The sequence below is a fragment of the Taurulus bubalis genome (genome assembly GCF_910589615.1).
Source record: "Taurulus bubalis genome assembly, chromosome: 2".
NCBI lineage: Eukaryota > Metazoa > Chordata > Actinopteri > Perciformes > Cottidae > Taurulus > Taurulus bubalis.
Genome location: NC_136590.1, coordinates 21,584,839 through 21,605,091, shown reverse-complemented (window position 1 = coordinate 21,605,091; position 20,253 = coordinate 21,584,839). Strand labels below are relative to the sequence as shown.

The 20,253-nt window shown below is 41.3% G+C and overlaps 2 protein-coding genes across 3 annotated transcripts in view; one reads left to right on the top strand and one right to left on the bottom strand.

The window, feature by feature from the left end:
• lig3 (ligase III, DNA, ATP-dependent) overlaps positions 1-4,759 on the bottom strand; it is a 28,667-nt gene extending 23,908 nt beyond the window's left edge. The window contains exons 1-2 of one of the 2 annotated variants that reach the window (XM_079214382.1): positions 4,650-4,759; positions 52-596 (exon numbers count right to left, since the gene is read on the bottom strand). In XM_079214382.1, coding sequence (XP_079070508.1) covers positions 52-568 — 517 coding nt within the window. In that variant the 5' untranslated portion in view covers positions 569-596; positions 4,650-4,759. Of the gene's footprint in view, positions 1-51; positions 597-2,023; positions 2,117-4,649 lie in introns of those variants that run through there. The other variant, XM_079214383.1, reaches the window with a different exon arrangement.
• A 309-nt stretch (positions 4,760-5,068) lies between these two features.
• tmem248 (transmembrane protein 248) lies at positions 5,069-18,840 on the top strand. Its single transcript, XM_079213978.1, has 8 exons — positions 5,069-5,234; positions 8,280-8,438; positions 9,939-10,227; positions 14,021-14,171; positions 14,542-14,725; positions 17,028-17,171; positions 17,529-17,611; positions 18,779-18,840. The coding sequence occupies exons 1-7, from the start codon at positions 5,232-5,234 to the stop codon at positions 17,607-17,609; spliced, it is 1,011 nt and encodes a 336-aa protein (XP_079070104.1). The 5' UTR covers positions 5,069-5,231; the 3' UTR covers positions 17,610-17,611; positions 18,779-18,840.
• The last annotated feature ends 1,413 nt before the right edge of the window (positions 18,841-20,253 follow it).

Here is a 20,253-nt window from a genome sequence, read left to right as displayed (position 1 = left end):
ATTCAGCCTTTTGAATAGCATTAAAATGTGATTCTGAGTGTGTGCCTGAACCTGAAACATGTTTATTAATGATCTCCTTGTCTTGGTCCTCCAGCTCCTCCCAGCCCTCCAGATCTGTGATGTCCTCGATCTTCTTGGTGGTGGCTCTCGCCCTTTCGAACTTCTCAAATATACACTTCACGTGATACCACTCTTTCATCTCCCCTGCGGACTCGCTGAAGGGGTTCGGCACGACCTTCCCGATGCGCACCACTTCCTTTGGGATTTTGTCCTTGCACTTCTTACATCCCGCGGTGCCGCGTTTGGCATACTCCACGATGAACCTCTGTTCTGCCATGACTGGCTGGTCGGAGAAACACCGATGTGGGGAGAGCCGGGGAGGGTTGTTCCGGAGGAGTCTGGATACCGAGGAGAAATGGTGGATTTGGAGGCAAAAATGTAGCGCAGGAACAGCTGGTGATAGAGGTTTAGAGTATGGAGCAACAGAAAGGGCTCTGCGCGCTCTCCAGAGTTGCTGTAGGCCGTCACAGATCGTCTTATGTGCTGATAAAACCAGTAGTCTCTGCATCCAGTTGTGACGGTGGGCAAGTTACAACCTACAGGAAGCAAAGGGGATAATGTTTTTTTTAGTTTTTTTTTTTTTTTTTAAAAAGGTATCATTATATTTCTGAAAGTTGATTTGATAAATCAATCATTACTGGAACAATTAGCTGGAGTAAAGGTGTGAATGACTTAATCGTCTCAGCATGGTCTCATTTACCCATTTGTTTTATTCGTGATTAACTGCATTGCCACATATCCTCACTAATGAGCGGGAGAAACGGCTCCCAATAAACATATAAAAAGGGGCCAAAGATAGCGCCAACAACTGAGCCCTAAAGGTATTTGCATGACCCCTGGAGGTGTTTGGGGTCATGTTTGACTTATGTTTTTAACACAATATCTTGATCAGATTATACTTCTTCACCAATAAATGTATCCTCAACCCAAACAGCAACTGACAAGGGTCTTTTCTATATATACACGATACAAATGTACTCCTGTAACTGCGATCAGCATTAAAACAACACAACATACCAATAGTCCAGAGATCATGCTAAACATAGTGACACAAATAGTTCAAGTCTTGTGCGCTTTCTGACTTGGTAAACGTATATTAGTGGAGGATTGCAGTTAGATATGACAAAGAACATGACAGTGTAATTTACAGATGCAGCAATTAGGCAATTAGTTGAATTCAATATAATAAACTATTCAATTAATAGGCATCTATTTTGAATAATCGATTAGAGTAATTACTGAAGAAGAAAAGTCAAAATTCTCTGATTTGAGTTTCTTAAATGTGATATTTTTTTCTGGTTTCTTAACTCTGTGACAGTAAACTGAGTATCTTTGAACTGTGGATATATATACACACACATATACACAAATTTTAAGATGACATCCATATATATATATATATATATATATATATATATATATATATATATATATATATATATATATATATATATATAAAATGGATGTCATCTTGAGATTTGTTTCACCACTTTCCGACCAAACAACTAAGTTAATCGATTAATGGAGGAAATGGTCGAATAGTCCAATGAAATTAGTCGTTGCAGCCTCTTGAGTAACTACTAGCAGTACAATTTAAAATAATCCACCCATAACTGTCAGTTCTAGCTATTGTTAATTAACTAAAAGAAAGATGGCGGATCTTCGGTTCAGCATCACGTAAAACACACAAAGTGTTTTTTGTAACCTTAAACTAAACTTTAAACGCAGCCCAGCCCGTTGGTTTGAGGACCGAGTCACAGTTACTACGTTTATGTAATTTAAAACGTGAATATAAAGTGTGACGTTTCACGACGAAGACAGTTGCTCTGCTTCTTTGGCCACGTTACTCCCTATGTTCCACAATATAACCAGCTAGCTATCGAAACTAAGTTGTTAATATCAAAACAGAGTCGCCATGTCGCTGATATCTTGGCACATAAAGGAAGTGTGCTGCTGCAGTTACCTTAATGAAGCTTAGACAAATACGATGGCACGTTTATAAAGCTAGCACTTCTCATTGTTGTTAGCCAAGAGCTCAGCAGCGTCAGTAAATTGCTGTCACTTTGTAAAGGCGCAATGCACTTCCGGTTTAGGTCTACAAAATAAAGGTTATATTACCGGGGGAAATGTGTTTATTACATGTAAAGTATAACTGATTTAAGTGTGCAGTCGTAATACTGTTTGCATATTCACTTTTCCCACCTCGAACGCCATGCGAGGGGCATATTATTCTTTCAAAAGGTGAGATTCTGTTTTATTTCGAAGGATACATATCATATTTCCGGTAGTTCTCTGGTAACTTGACGTGATAACTATCTTAGGGGCTACACGGGTCGAGAGCATGGGGCTGCACAATGCCCACTGGATGCTTTCTCTACCCATGGTTGGGGTTCATTGTGACACGGTGGGCCTTTAATTGAGTAGCAGGAGGTCTATACCGCCATCTGCTGAACTGGAGCACTTCACATAATACATATCACCCCCAGCGGATGCATTAGTCAATGAACTTCCACCATCCGACTGCATAACTGTAATATAAAATGTTTTGACGAAAAACGCCTATATACCCAAAGCAAATTGGAAGCTGTACTTTATACTATGTGGAGTACATGCATGGTGTTGGTCTCTTTTGAAAGGTAACAATCTGAGGCTTTTTTTCCCTCACTAGTCAGAATCACTATAAGTGCTGCTGACACTAAGTTATATGAGTTTGAACACACTAAAGTATAAGGTTTGTATTTCCGCCTGAACATTTCATTGTAAATAGATGCCTGTAGATGAGTATAAATGGGACTTATGGCAGAGCTTCCAACTCTCACGGTTTCGCCGTGTGACACACGCTTTTGCATGTTTTCACACGCACTCACGCCACACAACCAATTTCTCACGGCAAAAAAAATCAATCTGATTTTGGGCAGAGGCGCGTTCGTTCCTCTTCAAACTCCCCGACGATAGACCTATTCGTGTGTGTGTGTGTGTGTGTGTGTGTGTGTGTGTGTGTGTGTGTGTGTGTGTGTGTGTGTGTGTGTGTGTGTGTGTGTGTGTGTGTGTGTGTGTGTGTGTAGGGATGTTGAAGGTGCATAACAAAACAATAAGTTAAGTAACAGAACCTAAACTAACTCTGCCGGCCCAGGTGCAGTCACATGGTAATAAAAACAATATCATTATACTCTTTTAAGGGTTTACGCGTTGGTGCCATGCTGTCGAATCACACTCAAAAGCGGCTTCGTCTGCGAGCGAGTGACGCAAGGTCCCTTAGTACCGGGCCGCACAGAAAGAATGGAAAACAAAAAATCGAAAAATATGTTTTAACTTGAAGAATGACCGGATACATCCGTCTGTGCGTCTGAGCCTCTTAGTCTTGACACATGTCAAGAGGCTATGTGATAACGTTACCCCGAAAATGAAACTAAAATGTATGTTTCAACTCTGCTGGAGTGCCGGTGTTCTGGATTAAATTAATGGCAGAATATCCTGAAAACCTGCAAGCAACATCCATACCATGAATGTGAATACAGATCGCGATCAGTAGTGTTGCATGCTGCTGGATGTGGAAACCATGAGTGTTTGTAGGGACGCGAGGGCTACTATAAATTTCAGTCAGTGATCAGTAACATCATGTATTCGAGTAAATTTAACATTTTCTCTGAGCCATAGAATATAGTCGTGGCCGGCGATCTCAGAGGCAGGGCCGCTTGATGACAGAGGTGGGCCGGCAGCCGGCTCAACGCCGTCGGCCTACCGGGGATTTCCCCGGTGTCCCCCATGGCCAGTCCGTCCCTGCTTTGGGGTAAATAGGATGTCTATGCACCGAATAGGTCTATCGTCGGGGAGTTTGAAAAGGAACGAACGCGCCTCGGCCCAAAATAAGATTTATTTTTTTTGCCGTGAGAAATTGGTTGTGTGGCGTGAGTGCGTGTGAAAACATGCAAAAGCGTGTGTCACACGGCGAAACCGTGAGAGTTGGTAGCTCTGCATGCATGAACCACACACCCATGATCCACCCTTCTCCAGTCTAATGTACAGCGTAGGCAAACACATACAATACTAAAGACAAAACAATCAAACGAAAAACATCGATACAAATGACAAATATCATAACTTCTGTTTGTTATGTCTCACTGATTTGCGTTACTGACTGTATAATCTGTTAATGTATCCATTAAACAGCATACCAGGATTTTTACTTAGAATGCATGACCAATTTTGTATACAACAATTTTGTACAAAAGGCAAATTCAGAGCCATTGTATGATTGTTCAATCCTGTATTGTATGATAATAACAAATCCTTGAATCCAATTCATCAACAAGTACACCCAGAGCTTTTGGTGCTCTTACTGTTCTCATAATAATAACATTAATATATTGTGAGCAGTTGAATGTTCAACAAAAAACAAACCGCCTATCCTGGTCCCAAAAACAATTGCCCTTGCTAAATACTGATAGTTGTAGTTTGCACTGGTAGGTCAGAGTTAATGCTAATAGACTCCGAAATGTGATCGATCAAGTTGTCTTCAAACACTATCATTCACACATTTAGACTTTTGGGAAACATGTACTTCATTCTGTAGGCTGTTTTCAATTTACCTAGATTAATAATAATTGTGGTTGACGTTGTTGATACTTCCATATCATTCCATACCACATCAATACCAAGTTAGAAACATCCTACCAAACGTCAGCTGCACAAACCCTCCTCGCGCTTTATATTTCCGAGGGTACTTAAACGCCGCACAAAAATTGTAAACACGCCGTTAACTACGTAGACAACGTATGCGTGAACGCCACTCGAACGCGTGGCCGGCCGCTTTTCAAGAGCACATTTTACGGGAATAGCGATCAGGTGGCGCAGCGACGCCTCCACTACGCAGTGCGGGTGCGCGGAGGAGATGTCGGAGGGGAGGACCCAGATACTGTATTGACGTTATCCCCCCCCCCACCAGACTGTGTAAGCGAGAGATATTTCTCATCACAGCGGCAGCGAACTATAAAGCGAAGAATGGGAAGGAGGCTACGCTGTGCTTCTCACGCTGAAAGTCTGGTCGTTGAGTGACTAGCTTGCTAGCAAGCCGGAACGTTAGCTTGCTAGCAACAAAAAAACAACAACAACTGCTGCTGCCTTTAATTGTTGGCTCGCGACGAACCTCCCAGCTAACATCCGTCGAAAAAATGGTAAGAACCGACGACGTGTTGTTTCGTGACGTTAACCGCGAGCAAGCTGTTTTTGGCAAAGTGACAGTTTGAGCCTTAATTTGTCACAGTTGTCAGAGGGCCAGGTAGCTAGCCAGCTATCTTACCTAGGTTAGCTATGAGGGTGACAGCTCGGGTCAGCTGGCGGGTGAGGAAGACGATCACAGGGCGCCCCTTCAGTTCACACTTATCCTGTTTAATGTTATCCTGTTTAACGCCAAATGTTATCCTGTTTAATGTCGAATGTTATCCCATTTAATGTTAAATGTTATCCCGTGTAACGATACATGTTATCCCATTTAATGTTAAATGTTTTCCTGTTTAATGTTAAATGGTATCCTGTTTAATAATGTTAAATGTTATTCTGATTAATGTTAAATCCTATCCTGTTTAACGCTAAATGTCCTCACTCTACACAACGTAAACAAACAACCTCTAGTCTAAGGAGTAGTTAGTCTCCCCATGCAACCGGATACAATACAAAGTTATTTACCATTCTGTTTTCAAAGATGTCAACTTTTGAGTGCTTACTAAACTGCAGCCCGTCTTAGAGTATTTTGCAGAAACATAATTACACACGTAGAACTTTGAAAACTTAAATACAGCAGGCAGCTGTATTGAGAATAATTGGGAATTGATCTGCATCAACAGTTATTGATGACCTATTCTTTTCCGCTTTAGTAAAAACTTAAAAACACAAGTTAATGGGTAGTAGTAGTAAAGAGTTCATGATAAACTCAAAAAAAGTATAAATGTATATCAAACGCAATGAATATAGTAACAAAATAGAAGCAATGAAAAATGATCTGTGCTTGTGTAAAATATGCTTGCATAATAAAGTTTGTTACAGTAAAAGACAAAACTGAAATTATATCATTTAACATGCAATAAACACCCTTAAAAGTTGACAGTTTTCCAGTCAGAAAGTCAGTCACTTCAGTTTGAATAGCAGTTCTGCAGACCTGTCGGTTTAATACATTCATGTAAACCATCGATGCCATTTTTCTCCACAATTGGAAGACTCAAGTAATCGTCGAGCAGCAAATTCCCTAGTCCCTAAAATCTGACGGGACCTTGCAGCAGAGACATTTGTTTATTCTTCAGCAGTAACAGGACGTACCTGTCTGAACATGTCGTGTCGGAGACTTGTTATGCATACATAATACACTGCCATCAGATATAAACTTGGATTCTAACTACCATTCAGTGATTATCTATTGTTAAGGTCAGATTTGTAAATCTGAAGCAAAGGTACATTTTAACGTTATCATGATGTGTTAAAATGTAGTTTTGGTGAGATACGTGAATAAATCCAGATGTTTGAATGAGATGTTTTCCCGGTAAAATAAAATAGATATTATAGATGAATTATGAGCTGTTTAACTTTCCAATACTAGCTCTAAGTTCAAACTTAACTACCCTTTTCCTGATTTTAAACTCTTAAAACAAATGTCTTGAAACATAATTTAAACTACTAAAGCCAAGATGTTCAATAAAAAAAACTATCTTTTACTTCCTAATCATTTTAATTGTGTTTGAATGCAATATAATAATGATCAGAGATATTTGCTCCGTTTTTTTAATGTGCTGAGCCAATCCGTGACTCAAAGCCGTGCTACGAAACCGTGTGTTTTATGATCCGTTGAACCTCTAACGCAGGGGTGTCAAACTAATTTTAGTGAAGGGGCCACATGCTGCCCATTTTGATCTCAAGTGGGCCGGACCAGTAAAATCATAGCATAATAACGCATACATAATGACAATATTTCTTTAGGTTTTTGCATGATGAACCCTATTTTAAGGTCTTTCTACAATAAACTAGAAACATAAAGACCAAAAATTCAGACATCAGCCCACTGTTTACCTGCCTGGACTCTTCTCTGCAGATTACATTACATTTCATTTAGCTGACGCTTTTATCCAAAGCGACTTACAATAAGTGCAATTCCACCATGAGTACAAACTCAGAACAACAAGAATCAAGGAAGTACAATTTCAATAAAGTTAAACTACAACATGCTATCAGTAAGTGCCATCTAAGTGCTACTACGGCGCTACCTTCCTTATTCAAGGTGTAGTCGAAAAAGATGTGTTTTTAGTTTGCGACGGAAAATGTAGAGACTTTTTGCTGTCCTGAATGTCAATGGGGAGCTCATTCCACCATTGAGGAGCCAGGACTGCAAACAGTCGTGACTTTGTTGAGTGCTTAGCTCGCAGTGACGGAGCTTCGAGCCGATTGGCAGAAGCCGAGCAGAGCGAACGAGCTGGGGTGTACGGTTTTACCATGTCCTGGATGTAGATAGGACCCGATCTGTTCGTAGCACGGTACGCAAGTACCAATGTTTTGAAGCGGATGCGGGCGACAACCGGTAACCAGTGAAGGTCGCGGAGGAGTGTAGTCATGTGGGTAAATTTCGGGAGGTTAAAGACCAGTGGAGCTGCTGCATTCTGGATGAGCTGCAGAGGTCGGATAGCATTAGCACGTAGACCTGCCAGGAGGGAGTTACAGTAGTCAAGGTGCGAGATGATCAGAGCCTGGACGAGAACCTGTGCTGCCTTCTGGGTGAGAAGGGGACGTATTCTCCTGATGTTGTACAGCATGAACCTACAGGAACGTGTTGTTGCGGTGATGTTGGCAGTCAGGGAGAGTTGACTGTTGAGTGTCACACCGGGATTCCTGGCAGTCGGGGGCCAACAGTGAGTTGAGATTCCCTCGCAGTTGAGCAATATGTGTAGTAATGTCAGATGTCAAAATAATTGCGACTGTGGTTCAATGGTTCGCATGCCCGACTTTCAATCAGAGGATCTAGCTTAGCTAATTTTCTTTCTTAATTTTCTTAACATACAGCCCGGGGGGCCGGACCGGACCCCCCGGGCTGTATGTTTGACACCACTGCTCTAACGGATAATGAATCATTTAAAGTGTCTGTGTTGAGGCTAATTATTTACCACTGCTTATAGAAAGCCTCTGTGATACACAAGATCATTGCTTAAATGTTGGCACATTGTGTGTCTGCCCATCTGCAGGTGTACCTGTTAAACCCTATAGAGAACCTGAGAAGCTACATTAACACCCGTCCACCGCTGGTCATTTTTATGATCAGTGTCAGTGCAGTGGCCATTGCCTTCCTGACCATCGGTTATTTCTTCAAGATTAAAGAGATCAGGTCTCCAGAGTTGACCGAGGTGAGTTCTTTTAAAAAAGAGATTGAATTTAATTGTCTGCTCCATTTAAGAATCACTGCTGATGCCAAGTGTCTGTTCAAGATCTTTGTGGCCTGCTTTGGCCCAAACTTTTGCACCGTGTTACATGAACACAACGACCTATTCAACCTTTTCAAGTCTTAAATGTACTGTGCAAGCTATACAGTACATCAGACCCCCTTTCCATGGCTCTAAAACACGCACACATGAGTGTAAAGCTTATTATTGGAGCGAACGAAAAGAAAACCCATCAAAGTGTGAATATAGTGTGCCGTTGCATTTGTACCCATCTATGAAGCATCGGTGACACAAGGTCAATTTGCATGTCGTTGTCCAACCCTTACCTTTACATTTCATTTAGCTGACGCTTTTATCCAAAGCGACTTAAAATAAGTGCATTAAACCATGAGTTGAATGCACTTCGTTGAGTTTAACAAACTCAGAACAACAAGAATCAAGAAAGTACAATTTCTTCAAGAAAGCCAAACTACAAAGTGCTGTAAGTAAGTGCCATGTAATGCTACTAAGGTGCTACTTTCTTTACTCAAGGCACTGACCTTTAGGGATGGGTATCGTTTGGGTTTTTTCCGATACCGGTGCTAAACCGATACTTTTAAAACGATACCGGTGCCTAAACGGTGTCTGAACCGATACTTTTGTATTGCCAAGGCAATTTTTTTTCTTCAAATTGAACAATATTATCAACTGTTTTAAGTATACTATAGATATAAATAAATAAATAAGTACATACAAAACACACTTCAAACTACACCTTCAAACCTTAAAAAATATATAAAAATATATATTTAAAAAAAGAACAGACACAAGCATCATGGCCTGATGGGACCGTGTGCAACAGAACTCAGAAACTGTTGGATCCTAAAACTGCTGCTTTACTGGACTACACGTCATCATTAATATCAACTGGAGAGATTTGTTCCAGAAAGCCAAGGACGGACGTTCAAAAGCTCGTGCTCGTGTCTGCAGCGATCTCTGTGTGCGCGCACTGTGTGTGTGTGTGAGCGCTGGAAGCCCCGCCCCCTCGAGCCCCGCTCTGCATGCAGGCGGACAGAGAGCAGAGCAGCGAGTGTGCTCTGATCCGCGCTATTATAATAATCGTTTTTAGCGTGCGGGCACCGCGCTACCTTTTTAGTATCTATATACCGTGCAACTTTACAGAGTAGTGTAAAAAAAAAAACTATTTAAATCGGCTCAGGCACCGGAAGGAAGCACCGAAATCTGCGTTGCTTTTCGGTCCCCAACCCTTCTGACCTTGCAACCTTGTGGATCTGAATAGGAAGCATGTCGGTCACAGGGAGTATCGTACTGTGAGGGTTTGTAAAGACACCAGTGAATATGCAATAAGTACGTTGGTTGATAACTAGGTTAACATAAGTTGTGTGCATTGCAACATGATTACAGTGACTCATGTCAATATAAGTAATAGATGTTTGGCTGATCACAACACCCTGCCTCCCTCAGGACTGGAACACCTTTCTGCTGCGCTTCAACGAGCTGGACCTCTGCGTGTCGGAGAACGAGACGATAAAGCACGGCCTGAACGAGTCGACCACGCCGGAGAGCATGGTGGTGACCAGCGGCCAGGCTCGCTCCAGCACCCAGGTCCCTCTCCTGCTGGACGACTCAGGCACCGTCAACATCTCGGTCCCCATCACCCTCACGCTGGACCCCCAGCGCCCGTTCGGAGGCTACTCTCGCAATATCACCCACCTGTACGCCACCGTGCTGGGGCAGCAAGTGGGCCTCTCTGGTAGGTTCCCCGTCTCGTCGCTTTTATTGAATATACTAGTTTAATAAATGTGAATTTCTTTGGGGTCGATGCCCGTCTACTGTATATGTGTGTTTGGGTTTTCTGCAAATATAAAAAATGTGAATAAATATTTAAATAGTAAAAAACTAATATTCTGATATAAAAATGTATATTTGATTGTGGGAACTACCACCACATGGAAAATGACATTTTAACGTTGCGTTTAACAACAACCGTCCCTGATCAAGCTCTGTGCACGAGATCAGACTGGAGACATAACCGCTTTAAAGATGGCTTAGTCTTCAGCCGTTTGTACTATTTCAACAGAAAACCCCCTTTTTATATTCTGATATTTACTGTAAATGGCATACAGTTGAGCCAACAGCAAACTTGCAGATGATCTTCCTCCAGCCAGCTGCTTCCTAATTTATGTGTTTACAATGAAATGAGGAGGTATTGAAAGGCATCTGACTAAAGTTCAGCGCTGCATTGCTGGTGGCCAGTTAATAATACACGGTGTCATGGACATAATGTGCAAAAATAGGTATTAGAGTAGTTTGAGCAAATGTCGTTTTTTATTTAGAATGAATATTCTTCATCCTGGGCCAATTTGTCAGTTTTAACAGCCCCAGTGCATCTGGTTGTTTGTGCGAACACCAGTTTGAGATCCTCTTACCCTCTCCAGCAGAGTTCCCCATTCACATACCTCTGTCCCACAAGAATATAGAATGTCATGACTCCAATGGTTTGTACAACACACCATTGTTTCATGAAATGTACCATTAAAAACTGAACATTTTTAAATAAATCCTTCCTGACACGGTAAAGTTAGGATCAGTAGATCATTTGGCTCCATATAATCAGTCGTAAACAAACATTGTTGTTGTCATTGTGAGAAGTGTGCAGTGTGTGTGTTACCGGCCAGAACGGTTTGACGTGTTTACTGTACGTAGGTAAACCCCTTCCCTTGCCTGAGGGAGTTTGTCCTTTTAATGGGTTTCAACTTGCGTCTCTGTGCGGGGACTTTACTCCACAAACAGTGGCAGCGTTTTTATTTATTTTTTTTTTCAGTGACCCAATATCACCTCAAACTCCAAGATAAGAGGAATTCCCTTTTTTTGTCAAAGGCTCAGGGAGCCGCAACAGAGGGGCTAAAAAGCCGCATGCGGCTCCGGAGCCGCGGGTTGCCGACCCCTGTCCTAAAGGTATTAGTCCTCCTAAAGGTATTGGTCCTCCTATAGGTGTCGGTCCTCCTATAGGTGTCGGTCCCCCTAAAGGTTGCAGACCTCGTAACGGTTGCAGACCTCGTAGCGGTTGCAGACCTCGTAACGGTTGCAGATGTATAGGTTTCAGTCCTCCTAAAGGTTTCAGTCCTATGTGTTTCAGACCTAAAGGTTTCAGAAAGCAGAGCAAAGTGAAACGTGACTTTGAGCCTCTGAATACGTCATTCCTGCATGTTTGTGGATGGTTTTGTCTCCTGAGAGCTTGTGTGTCTTTGTTGTTGTCCCCCTCACCTCTGGTTTGTGTTGACCTCAGCTCTGGTTTGTGTTGCGTGTAAAAGGAAATGAAAGCAGTCGTCAAATGTGGTCAGGCGCACTTTTACTTTCAGTGGACACGAGATAGTTGTCCCGCAGACTTCCTTGTCAGAATAAGTAGAACTTGTGCATTTCAACATGTTATTCCACGTTGCGATAGAGCAAAGTCAAAATGTTGCACCTTTCTCTCTCCGTTCAGACGGGATTAGATCCTCCAGGAAAAGGTCATGTGATTTATTTATTGTTTTGTATTAATCCCATACAGAAGGGCTTTAATCTGTGGGTTTAACCTCCTTCCTTTTGAGGGCATTCCAGCCCCAAACACAAGAGCGGCTCCTCGGCTTTCCACAAGGATGTGGAGTAGCCAGTCAGTTGGGCAGAATTATTTTGTCTGAAAAAAGGCCAAATTTGGTTAGTTTCTTTCCGTTATGTACACTCATCTTAATAACTGCATATTTTTAATGAGTTTGCCAACCTGATAGTAAACATGTAGGGAAGAACAATTGGGCTTCTGGCGTATTTTAACTCACACAGTCTGTACATAGCTATTACAATGTAATATTTAATCAGAACTGTTGTAATGAATGCATTTATTGACTGTTATTGACCTCACTGTTAGTTAGGTTTATCAAGACATTTCACAATGATGCTGCAACCCGTACTCTGACAACATTGCCCGTTTTAATGAACAATGAACTCACCCGTTTGCAGATCAATGCCTCGGCGCAATTACTGGGTGTACAATACTTTATCTACAGAGTTTCCCAAAAGACAATCCCTGCATTGTTTCAGACCCTTGTTTGTTTCTGTTTTTTGTTTGTCTTTCACTTTACAGTCCTATCGGCTTGGCAACGGGATCAGCTGTTTGCCAACAACATGTACCGTGACTTTTAATTTTAAACCTAATAGACCGGATGAGCAAAGTCAATAAGGAATGACGCAAATGCTGTTTTACATCGAGGAAATATTCCTCTCTGGATAGAGCTCACGCTGTAGAGGAGCTGGAGGAAATGTCAGCTTCTTCTTTCATAAATCCATGAATTATATTGCATAGTATTGATAACATAATTAGTCGTAATAAAAAAACACTAGATTATTTTGACACTTGGGATTTTCTTTGTATAAATGATAATTATAACAATATGAAGTCTATTGAATCCTTTGTGTCCTTTAAATTGGTAATAAACCAATACCTCCTATTTATTTAAACAAATTTGACCTGGACATTGTGCACCACGTGGTTTGAAAGTCACATTAATTGAAAATACATGTTCTTTTGTGCTATATTTGGATGTATCTATTTTTCCCATCTAATTAGCCTTTAGATCAATTTGACACAAATTCCATTTTGTGAGAAAATCACGTTGATCTTTTACGTTATGTCTAGAACATCACGTCAACATAACTTCTTTGCCTCTGACATGGATGTTTTTTAGTGTCTAACTTGTCTCTATCTTGTCTTTAGTCCATTGTATTTTAACAGTTCTCCCTCATTGTATTTGCTTTATGTGTGTTGATGTATGTATGTCTTTGTTAGTACTTGACAATGTCTCCTGAATGAGGATACATGTTGTAACGATCTCCCGTTACCGCAGTGAGTTTCCCCTCAGCACAATGACACAGTACACCAGGGTTCAAGGTTCGTAACCGGTTTATTTTTGGTTCTTGCTCTAACGGACCGTCTTGTGTTGGTCTGCCCGTCTCTCGAGCGTCTAGTCTACTCCTCCTTATGTTGGGACAAACACACAATCAGTACAGCTAAGGCCAATCAGGCCTCTTCCAGGCACCGTCCCCCGAGTCACCCACAACCACACCCCTCTGCAGCTGAGCATAACCACGCCCCCAACACCACACATGTATTTTAATATTCTCACTCGTTCATTGTTTGTGCACGCATTGTAAAAGCGTCAATATTTTATAACCTTGTATATTAAATTACATTTCTGTTTTAGGTTTGTTTTTTACAGGACTAGAGATGAAAAATAGCCTCTTGGCTAACTCTGGTGCATTTACATAATGTTTAATGTTTTTATTAATGTACACTGTCCCCTTATCCAATAAACCATTTAAAAAATAATAACAATGAGGGGAGTTTGGATATGCAAGTGGGGCCTGTGCTTTGTGCTCATTGGTGGGTTTCTGCCTAAAAACAACCTGGAAAATAAAAAATTAGGAAAAAACGATGTTTCCTCTGTCGTCGCGTCAATCTGAAATGCTCACTTGTTTTTTTGTGTGTTTTTTTTTTTTTGCGCCCGTAGGCCGGGAAGCCCATGAAGAAATAAACATCACGTTCACGCTGCCCGTGTCCTGGAACTCAGACGAGTGTGTGCTGCACGGCCACTGTGAGCAGGTGGTGTTCAGCACTTGCATGACCGTCACAGCGGCCAGCAACATCTTCCCCGTCACAGTGTGAGTTGGACCTTCTCCCCGACTCTCAGGGACACGCTTTATTGTCTCTGCCTGCAGCCGGGGGATACACACAATGACAGACGGTCTCCAAAGGTGTCGGACTCAATAACTTCATATCATTTCTCAACAGAATTTTGAGTAGAACTATTCCTACAACATCTCTGAGAAAACAATGTGTTCTGAGCCCAAGTCCATAACAGACTTTTAATAGCATTTTTTTATTTTGGTTGTGTGGTTGTTGCTGTGTGCAAATGTTGGTGTGAATGAATGAATTTTGTATGTGTGTGTGTATGTATGTATTTTCTTTGCTACTTGACATAACGTGAACAGCTCCCTGATTGCGGTCTACTAGCTTTGTGTTGGTTTGCAGGCAGCCGCCTCACTGCGTGCCGGAGACGTACACCAACGCCACCTCCTGGTACAAGGTGTTCACCACGGTCCGCGATTCGGACACCAAGTACAGCCAGGACTACAACCCCTTCTGGTGCTACAAAGGAGCCATCGGCAAGCTGTACCACGCACTCAACCCAAAGCTGACAGTCATCGTCCCTGATGTGAGTCTCCGCCTCCTTTTTTTTCTTCATCACCGCAAACATTATTCAGGCTTACAGTTTTTTTTAATTATAAAGAGTTCCTGGTTTACGTGTTGATTGTTGTTGTTAATGATAAAGCACAGAGATAAACGGCTAACGTTAACGGAGGTTGCATTGAGTTGCATTATGATATGTTCAAGTTAGGGCTGCACGATTATGGCCAAAATCATAATCACGATTATTTTTATCAACATTGAGATCACGATTATTTATCACGATTAATCATTTATTTTAGGGACAACATCTTTTTATTGCGCTTTCACGTTTAAAGAAGAACACTGCTTCCACTTCCATTGTTGTGCTACATTCTGGCTAATATACAAATATTTGCATCAGACTGGTCCTTATCACAGTGCATCTCATAGATGGAAAATATAAATAAAATAGTATCAACACTTTTTACCCAATATTAAATCAACAGAGCACTGCTTTCACTTCCATGTTGTGCTACATTCCATCTAATGTACACGTCTTTGCATTAAAATCAAACTTATACGGTTCTTATTCACCTGAAGCAAAATATAAATAAAATGTTTACCCAAAATAAAGGGCTAACTAGAAAGAAATTTGCCATCACAGATTGCAAAATTGCAAAAATTACCGTCGATGTAGTGAATTGTCAGGGACATGTACGGCTCCATTGTTCTACTTGACCATAGGTCAGTCGTAGTTGCAAAATACTCGACAGCTGTGACATCCTTTTGTATTTCCCCCTGATGTTTTTCATACAGTGCAGGTAATGCCTCTTTGGAGAAATAATTGCGTGAGGGTATCACGTATCTCTTGTCTAATGTCTTGACCATTGTTCTGAAGCCTTCATTGCTCACAGTATTTATTGGACACATTTCTTTGGCCAAATGAAATGCGATTGCATCCGTTATTTCAGTGTGTCTTTGGGAAGTGGATGGATACACTGTCTCGCTATGCAGGGTCGCTCTGTTATGTTTCCTGGGTTGACGTTGGACATGGACGGAGTTTCAGTGAGGTAACGTTAGCTTTAGCCTTAATGCATTCGTCGTACTTGTGGGGTTTCTGAGTGGCTGCAGAACGACATTCACTTTAACCTAATTATAAAGTCGTTGCAGGCAGCACAAAACAACAGGAAAATCCCCAAAATAACAGAATGACTGAAATGGAATTGTTCAGATGGTTGTAGGATCGCTCCCCCGGCTCTTTATGAAACAAGGTAAACGTGACCGAAACCTTTTAGCCGTCGTTTTGGACTGGCGGCGGTAGATTGTTCCAGGATGAAAATGGTCCCATTAAGGGACCACAGCGGGACCTACATTCCGGCGGGACCTACATTCAGCGGTACCTACATTTCCACAGTGGGACCACAGCTGGGACCACAGCTGGGACCACAGCTGGGACCACAGCTGGGACCACAGCGGGGGCCACAGTGGGGGCCACAGCGGGGACCACAGTGGGGACCACAGTGGGGACACAGCAGGAACACAGTGGTCCAGCGAGCCTGAAAACTACTAGATAATATATGCAGTCACCTGATCTCAGCCCGCGTCCACACACATTGTTAGTTTGTGAGAAATAGATTGATGTCCCTGTTTCATTCCTACATTTAGGAAGATGGCATTAAAATGTCTGGAAATACTTTGATTCTAGCCTGTTTTTTTTTCTTTACTTTTCAGGCTTACTGCACAATTAAATTAAAAGTCGTCTTTAATGTGTTTGGCATATAAAAAAAAAGACTCTTTCAAAGACTCCCGGTGATGTTTATTAAGTTAAAGTTTGGCTTTTTTCTCGATTTTACCTCATTTCTTAAATTCACCTTTTTAAAGGCACTTGCCTTTGCGATACTTACCTCATGTAACATGTGTTACATCAAAAATTGCAGAACAATCTCCGCTCTCTATATAATGAGGCACAATTGTCTTAAGGCACAAGTGTAAAGTGATAATATGGCCTTAAAGCTGAAAAATGTAAGCTTGATTTTTGAAATTCTTCATATCTCTTGAAAACATACCTTTACTCATGTGGACGAACATACCTTTACTCATGTGGACGAACATACCTTTACTCATGTGGACGAACTGCTTTGGTGCTTGAAATTGGTTTACCAAAGGTCTTAGGTTCACAAAAGCAGTGGAATATATGAATAAAATGGTAGGTGGTTGACCCTGAAGGACACCTGCAGGCATGAAGCGTACAATGTGGTTTTGCAGGGAATTAAAAACAATTGATTTATATAAAAAACCCTGCAGTTACTGGGGAATCTAAGTCTTTTTTCGACTCTCTCCCTCACCAGGATGACCGTTCCCTCATCAACCTGCACCTAATGCACACAAGCTACTTCCTGTTCGTCATGGTCATCACCATGTTCTGCTACGCTGTCATCAAGGGCCGGCCCGGCAAAGCGCGGCAAACCAACCCCGACTTCTGTCCCGAGAAGGTACAGCAGACACCAGCAGTGCTATGTGACGAGAACAGGTAGCTTCAGCAAAGCGTTGCTTATTGACCAGTGATTGGTTTTAAAGACGTCAGCCAATCACACTGCTGTGTCTCTGCTCACCGTCCACAATACGTGGATGTCTGTGTGCAAGTGTTGTTGTTGTTGCTTTTTAGCTCCCAGAAGTTATTAAAAGCATCAAAACATAATGTAGAAGAAAACAATATTTAAAAACAATTAAGAACATTCATTAAAACATTAAAAACAGTCAAGAACTAAAAAATAGAATACAAGTTGCAGTGCAGTTTAAGGAATAAAATAATAAATAAATTAATATCCTTGAATCTGGTTCAATTATAGGCAACAGCATACAGAAAAGTCTTCAACCTGGATTTAAAGGAGCTGAGGGTCTCCGCAGAGCTGCAGATATGTGGAGCATAGAGGTAGGGCTGTGCGGTATACTGGTTTCAGATTTCCATACGGTGTGAATTTTTCATATACCGGCATACCAGTGGTTACACATAACAACTGTTGGTGCACTAAGGCGGTCAACTAGACAGTGGTTCTGCCAACAACCCGTTAACAAGCCGTGCATATCCACAAGAACAGCAGACAGCAACATTTTTTGATTTAACAGTTCAGTACTGGGAGTGCAGTGGAGCTACTTAGCTGTCAGTGTAACTTGGTTCACTCATGGTTCAAAATTACACGGCCAAAGTGCATGCTGGGAAGTTGGGCGGCGAACAGCTGTTTGTGTGGCGTCTTCCGGTCTGTCTCTTCCTGTTTTTTTTGTTGCGTGAAATCTACCCAGAATGCAATCCGGCACTGTCATTTTATAACAAGTGTGAACCATGACTGAACCCAGTTACACTGACAGTTAAGTAGCTCCACTGCGCTCCCAGAATTAAACTGCAAAAAGTAAATGTTGCTGCCTGCTGTAGTTGTGGCTATGGACGGCTCGCTGACAGTACTGCTGTCTAGTTGACTGATGCTGTTAATGGAATCAATGTTTTTACTTGTTTAAAAAAAATATATACCGTGAAACTGTCAGAATCTTACAGAATACTGTGATATGAATTTTTGACCATACCGCCCAGCCCTACATAGAGGTGCAGAACTTATACTAGGGTTCTTACGGTCAAGCCATGTCATTTTAAAATGGTTATTTCCAGGCCTGGAAAAGTCCTTGAAAAAAATAAAATCCCAAAAGTTTTGGAAAAGTCATGGAAAGTAGTTATATTCATATGTTCATGATGTTCATTTACGTTGAGTTTGAAATAATTAATATGCTTTTAAAATCAAACTATTGTGTCATTTAAGGTAGACTGTATGCTTTGCATTCTCTTTGTTAGTTTAAATACTACATTTTCTATACACCGAGATTTCACAAAATGTTTGGTCATGGAAATTTGGTTTAAAGTCATGGAAAAGTCATGGAAATCCATTGGCCGAAATGTGTATGAGCCCTGTTATACATTAAGGTGAAAATCCAGGCTCGGGGAGTAAAATGTGACCGTAGCCGAAGCTTTTTGGGGTTCCGAGGGTTGAACCATTTGTAATCCCCGCCGTGAGCTTGTACACGGCACTAAGACCCGTTCCTTCTGTTGCAGGTGGGGCTGTCAGAGGGTTAAAAAGGCGTCGGAGAGTTCCGTCAGAACGTACCTGTAACACGGACAAACAAACGCAAAGAAGCAGAAGAAATATAAATAAACATACCAGTTGCCTAGTGAACCCTGGAAATACAATAAGGGACGCAAAAGCTCTGTGAATGCATTACTCTTGCAATGTTGGGTTTTTCCAACCAAAGATATACAAGTGCCTGTATCTGTTGTGTACATATTTGTAGGAACTCTGATATTCTGTGCAAAACCTTATTTTTTTTATTATTATTTTTTCCTTTTTGTGCCACGTTCAGAACATGCAGTACATAAAACGCAGCAGAAGGCCGGACCCGAGAACCACGCAGACATTTTTTTCCAGCAGTCACTCACTCAGTCACCAACAAGATTGAAGTAAAACATCTTCAGCTCAGTCGTGAGCTTTTCGCTGTAGATGTTTGAATATCTCAAAACCGTCTGCAGGCGGCATGTTCTGTCATCTCCCACGATGAGGAACGCACCGTTTAGGCACTTGAAATCGGTTTCAAGTGAACAAAAAAAACACTTCAACCGGCGAGAGAATGAATTTAGCACTTTTCTCTATTTTATCCGGATCAGAATTTGAACTGTTCAAAGGGAGTTTATTTAATTGAACTCTCAAATTAATTAATATATATAAACAGCCAGCGGTAAAGTGAATGAGTCCAATCGCCTCATCAGTAGATAAGCTGTGGCGCTTCCTGTGGTCTGTGTTGAAAATAGTTTTTACTTTTTTTTTTTTTTTTAAGTTGTCACTTAAAAATATGATTATCTGCCTTTTTTTGTTTTCCTTATTTGTGGCTTCATCGCTCACCTGCCTCTCGTGGGTTGTTGTTGTTTTGCTGCCTGCCATGACTTAAAGTTCAACACCCGGATGAAGAGAAACATTATCTTGCCTTACCTCCGGAGGACTCGCTTGCGTGGAGAACAGACAGGAGATCGTCTTCTCTTCAGTCACTCGCCGGTCCCTCCTCCTATCATACTCCCATACTCCACCCATCATTCTCCCATCATCCTCCCCGCTCTCTTGGTTTCTTCCGGAACGATGATCCTGTGGTTTTGGAATTCAAACTTGTGATCTTTGTCCCGTTTATGTAAAGTTATCTCGTGCTTTTATTTGAAGCAAAATCATCATCAGGTGCAACGTGTTGAAGTGTTTTTCATAGTTGGTGCACCGTTTAGGCTTTTTTTTTTTGCACATTTAGTCTTTTTTCTTTGTTCTTTTTTTAGTCCAAGGTCACATTGAGCGATATAAACTCTGTTTCAGTTAAACTAAAACATTAAATATAATTATATATTAGTATATAATTATATTTGTATAACCAGGATAATATATTCATGATTAAATCATTACATTTTTATTTTATTTTGTAGTGCAGCAAATAACATCCCAAAAACTCACTTCATATGCGTGTGAGTGAGTTTGAGAAATGTTTCGATGAATAAAA

What these genes read in the sequence shown, in the direction of transcription:
- tmem248 (XM_079213978.1), top strand. An exon ending in AACATCTTCCCCGTCACAGT is followed by an intron (nt 14,172 to 14,541) that starts GTGAGTTGGACC and finishes GTTGGTTTGCAG; the next exon opens with GCAGCCGCCTCACTGCGTGC. An exon ending in TGACAGTCATCGTCCCTGAT is followed by an intron (nt 14,726 to 17,027) that starts GTGAGTCTCCGC and finishes CTCCCTCACCAG; the next exon opens with GATGACCGTTCCCTCATCAA.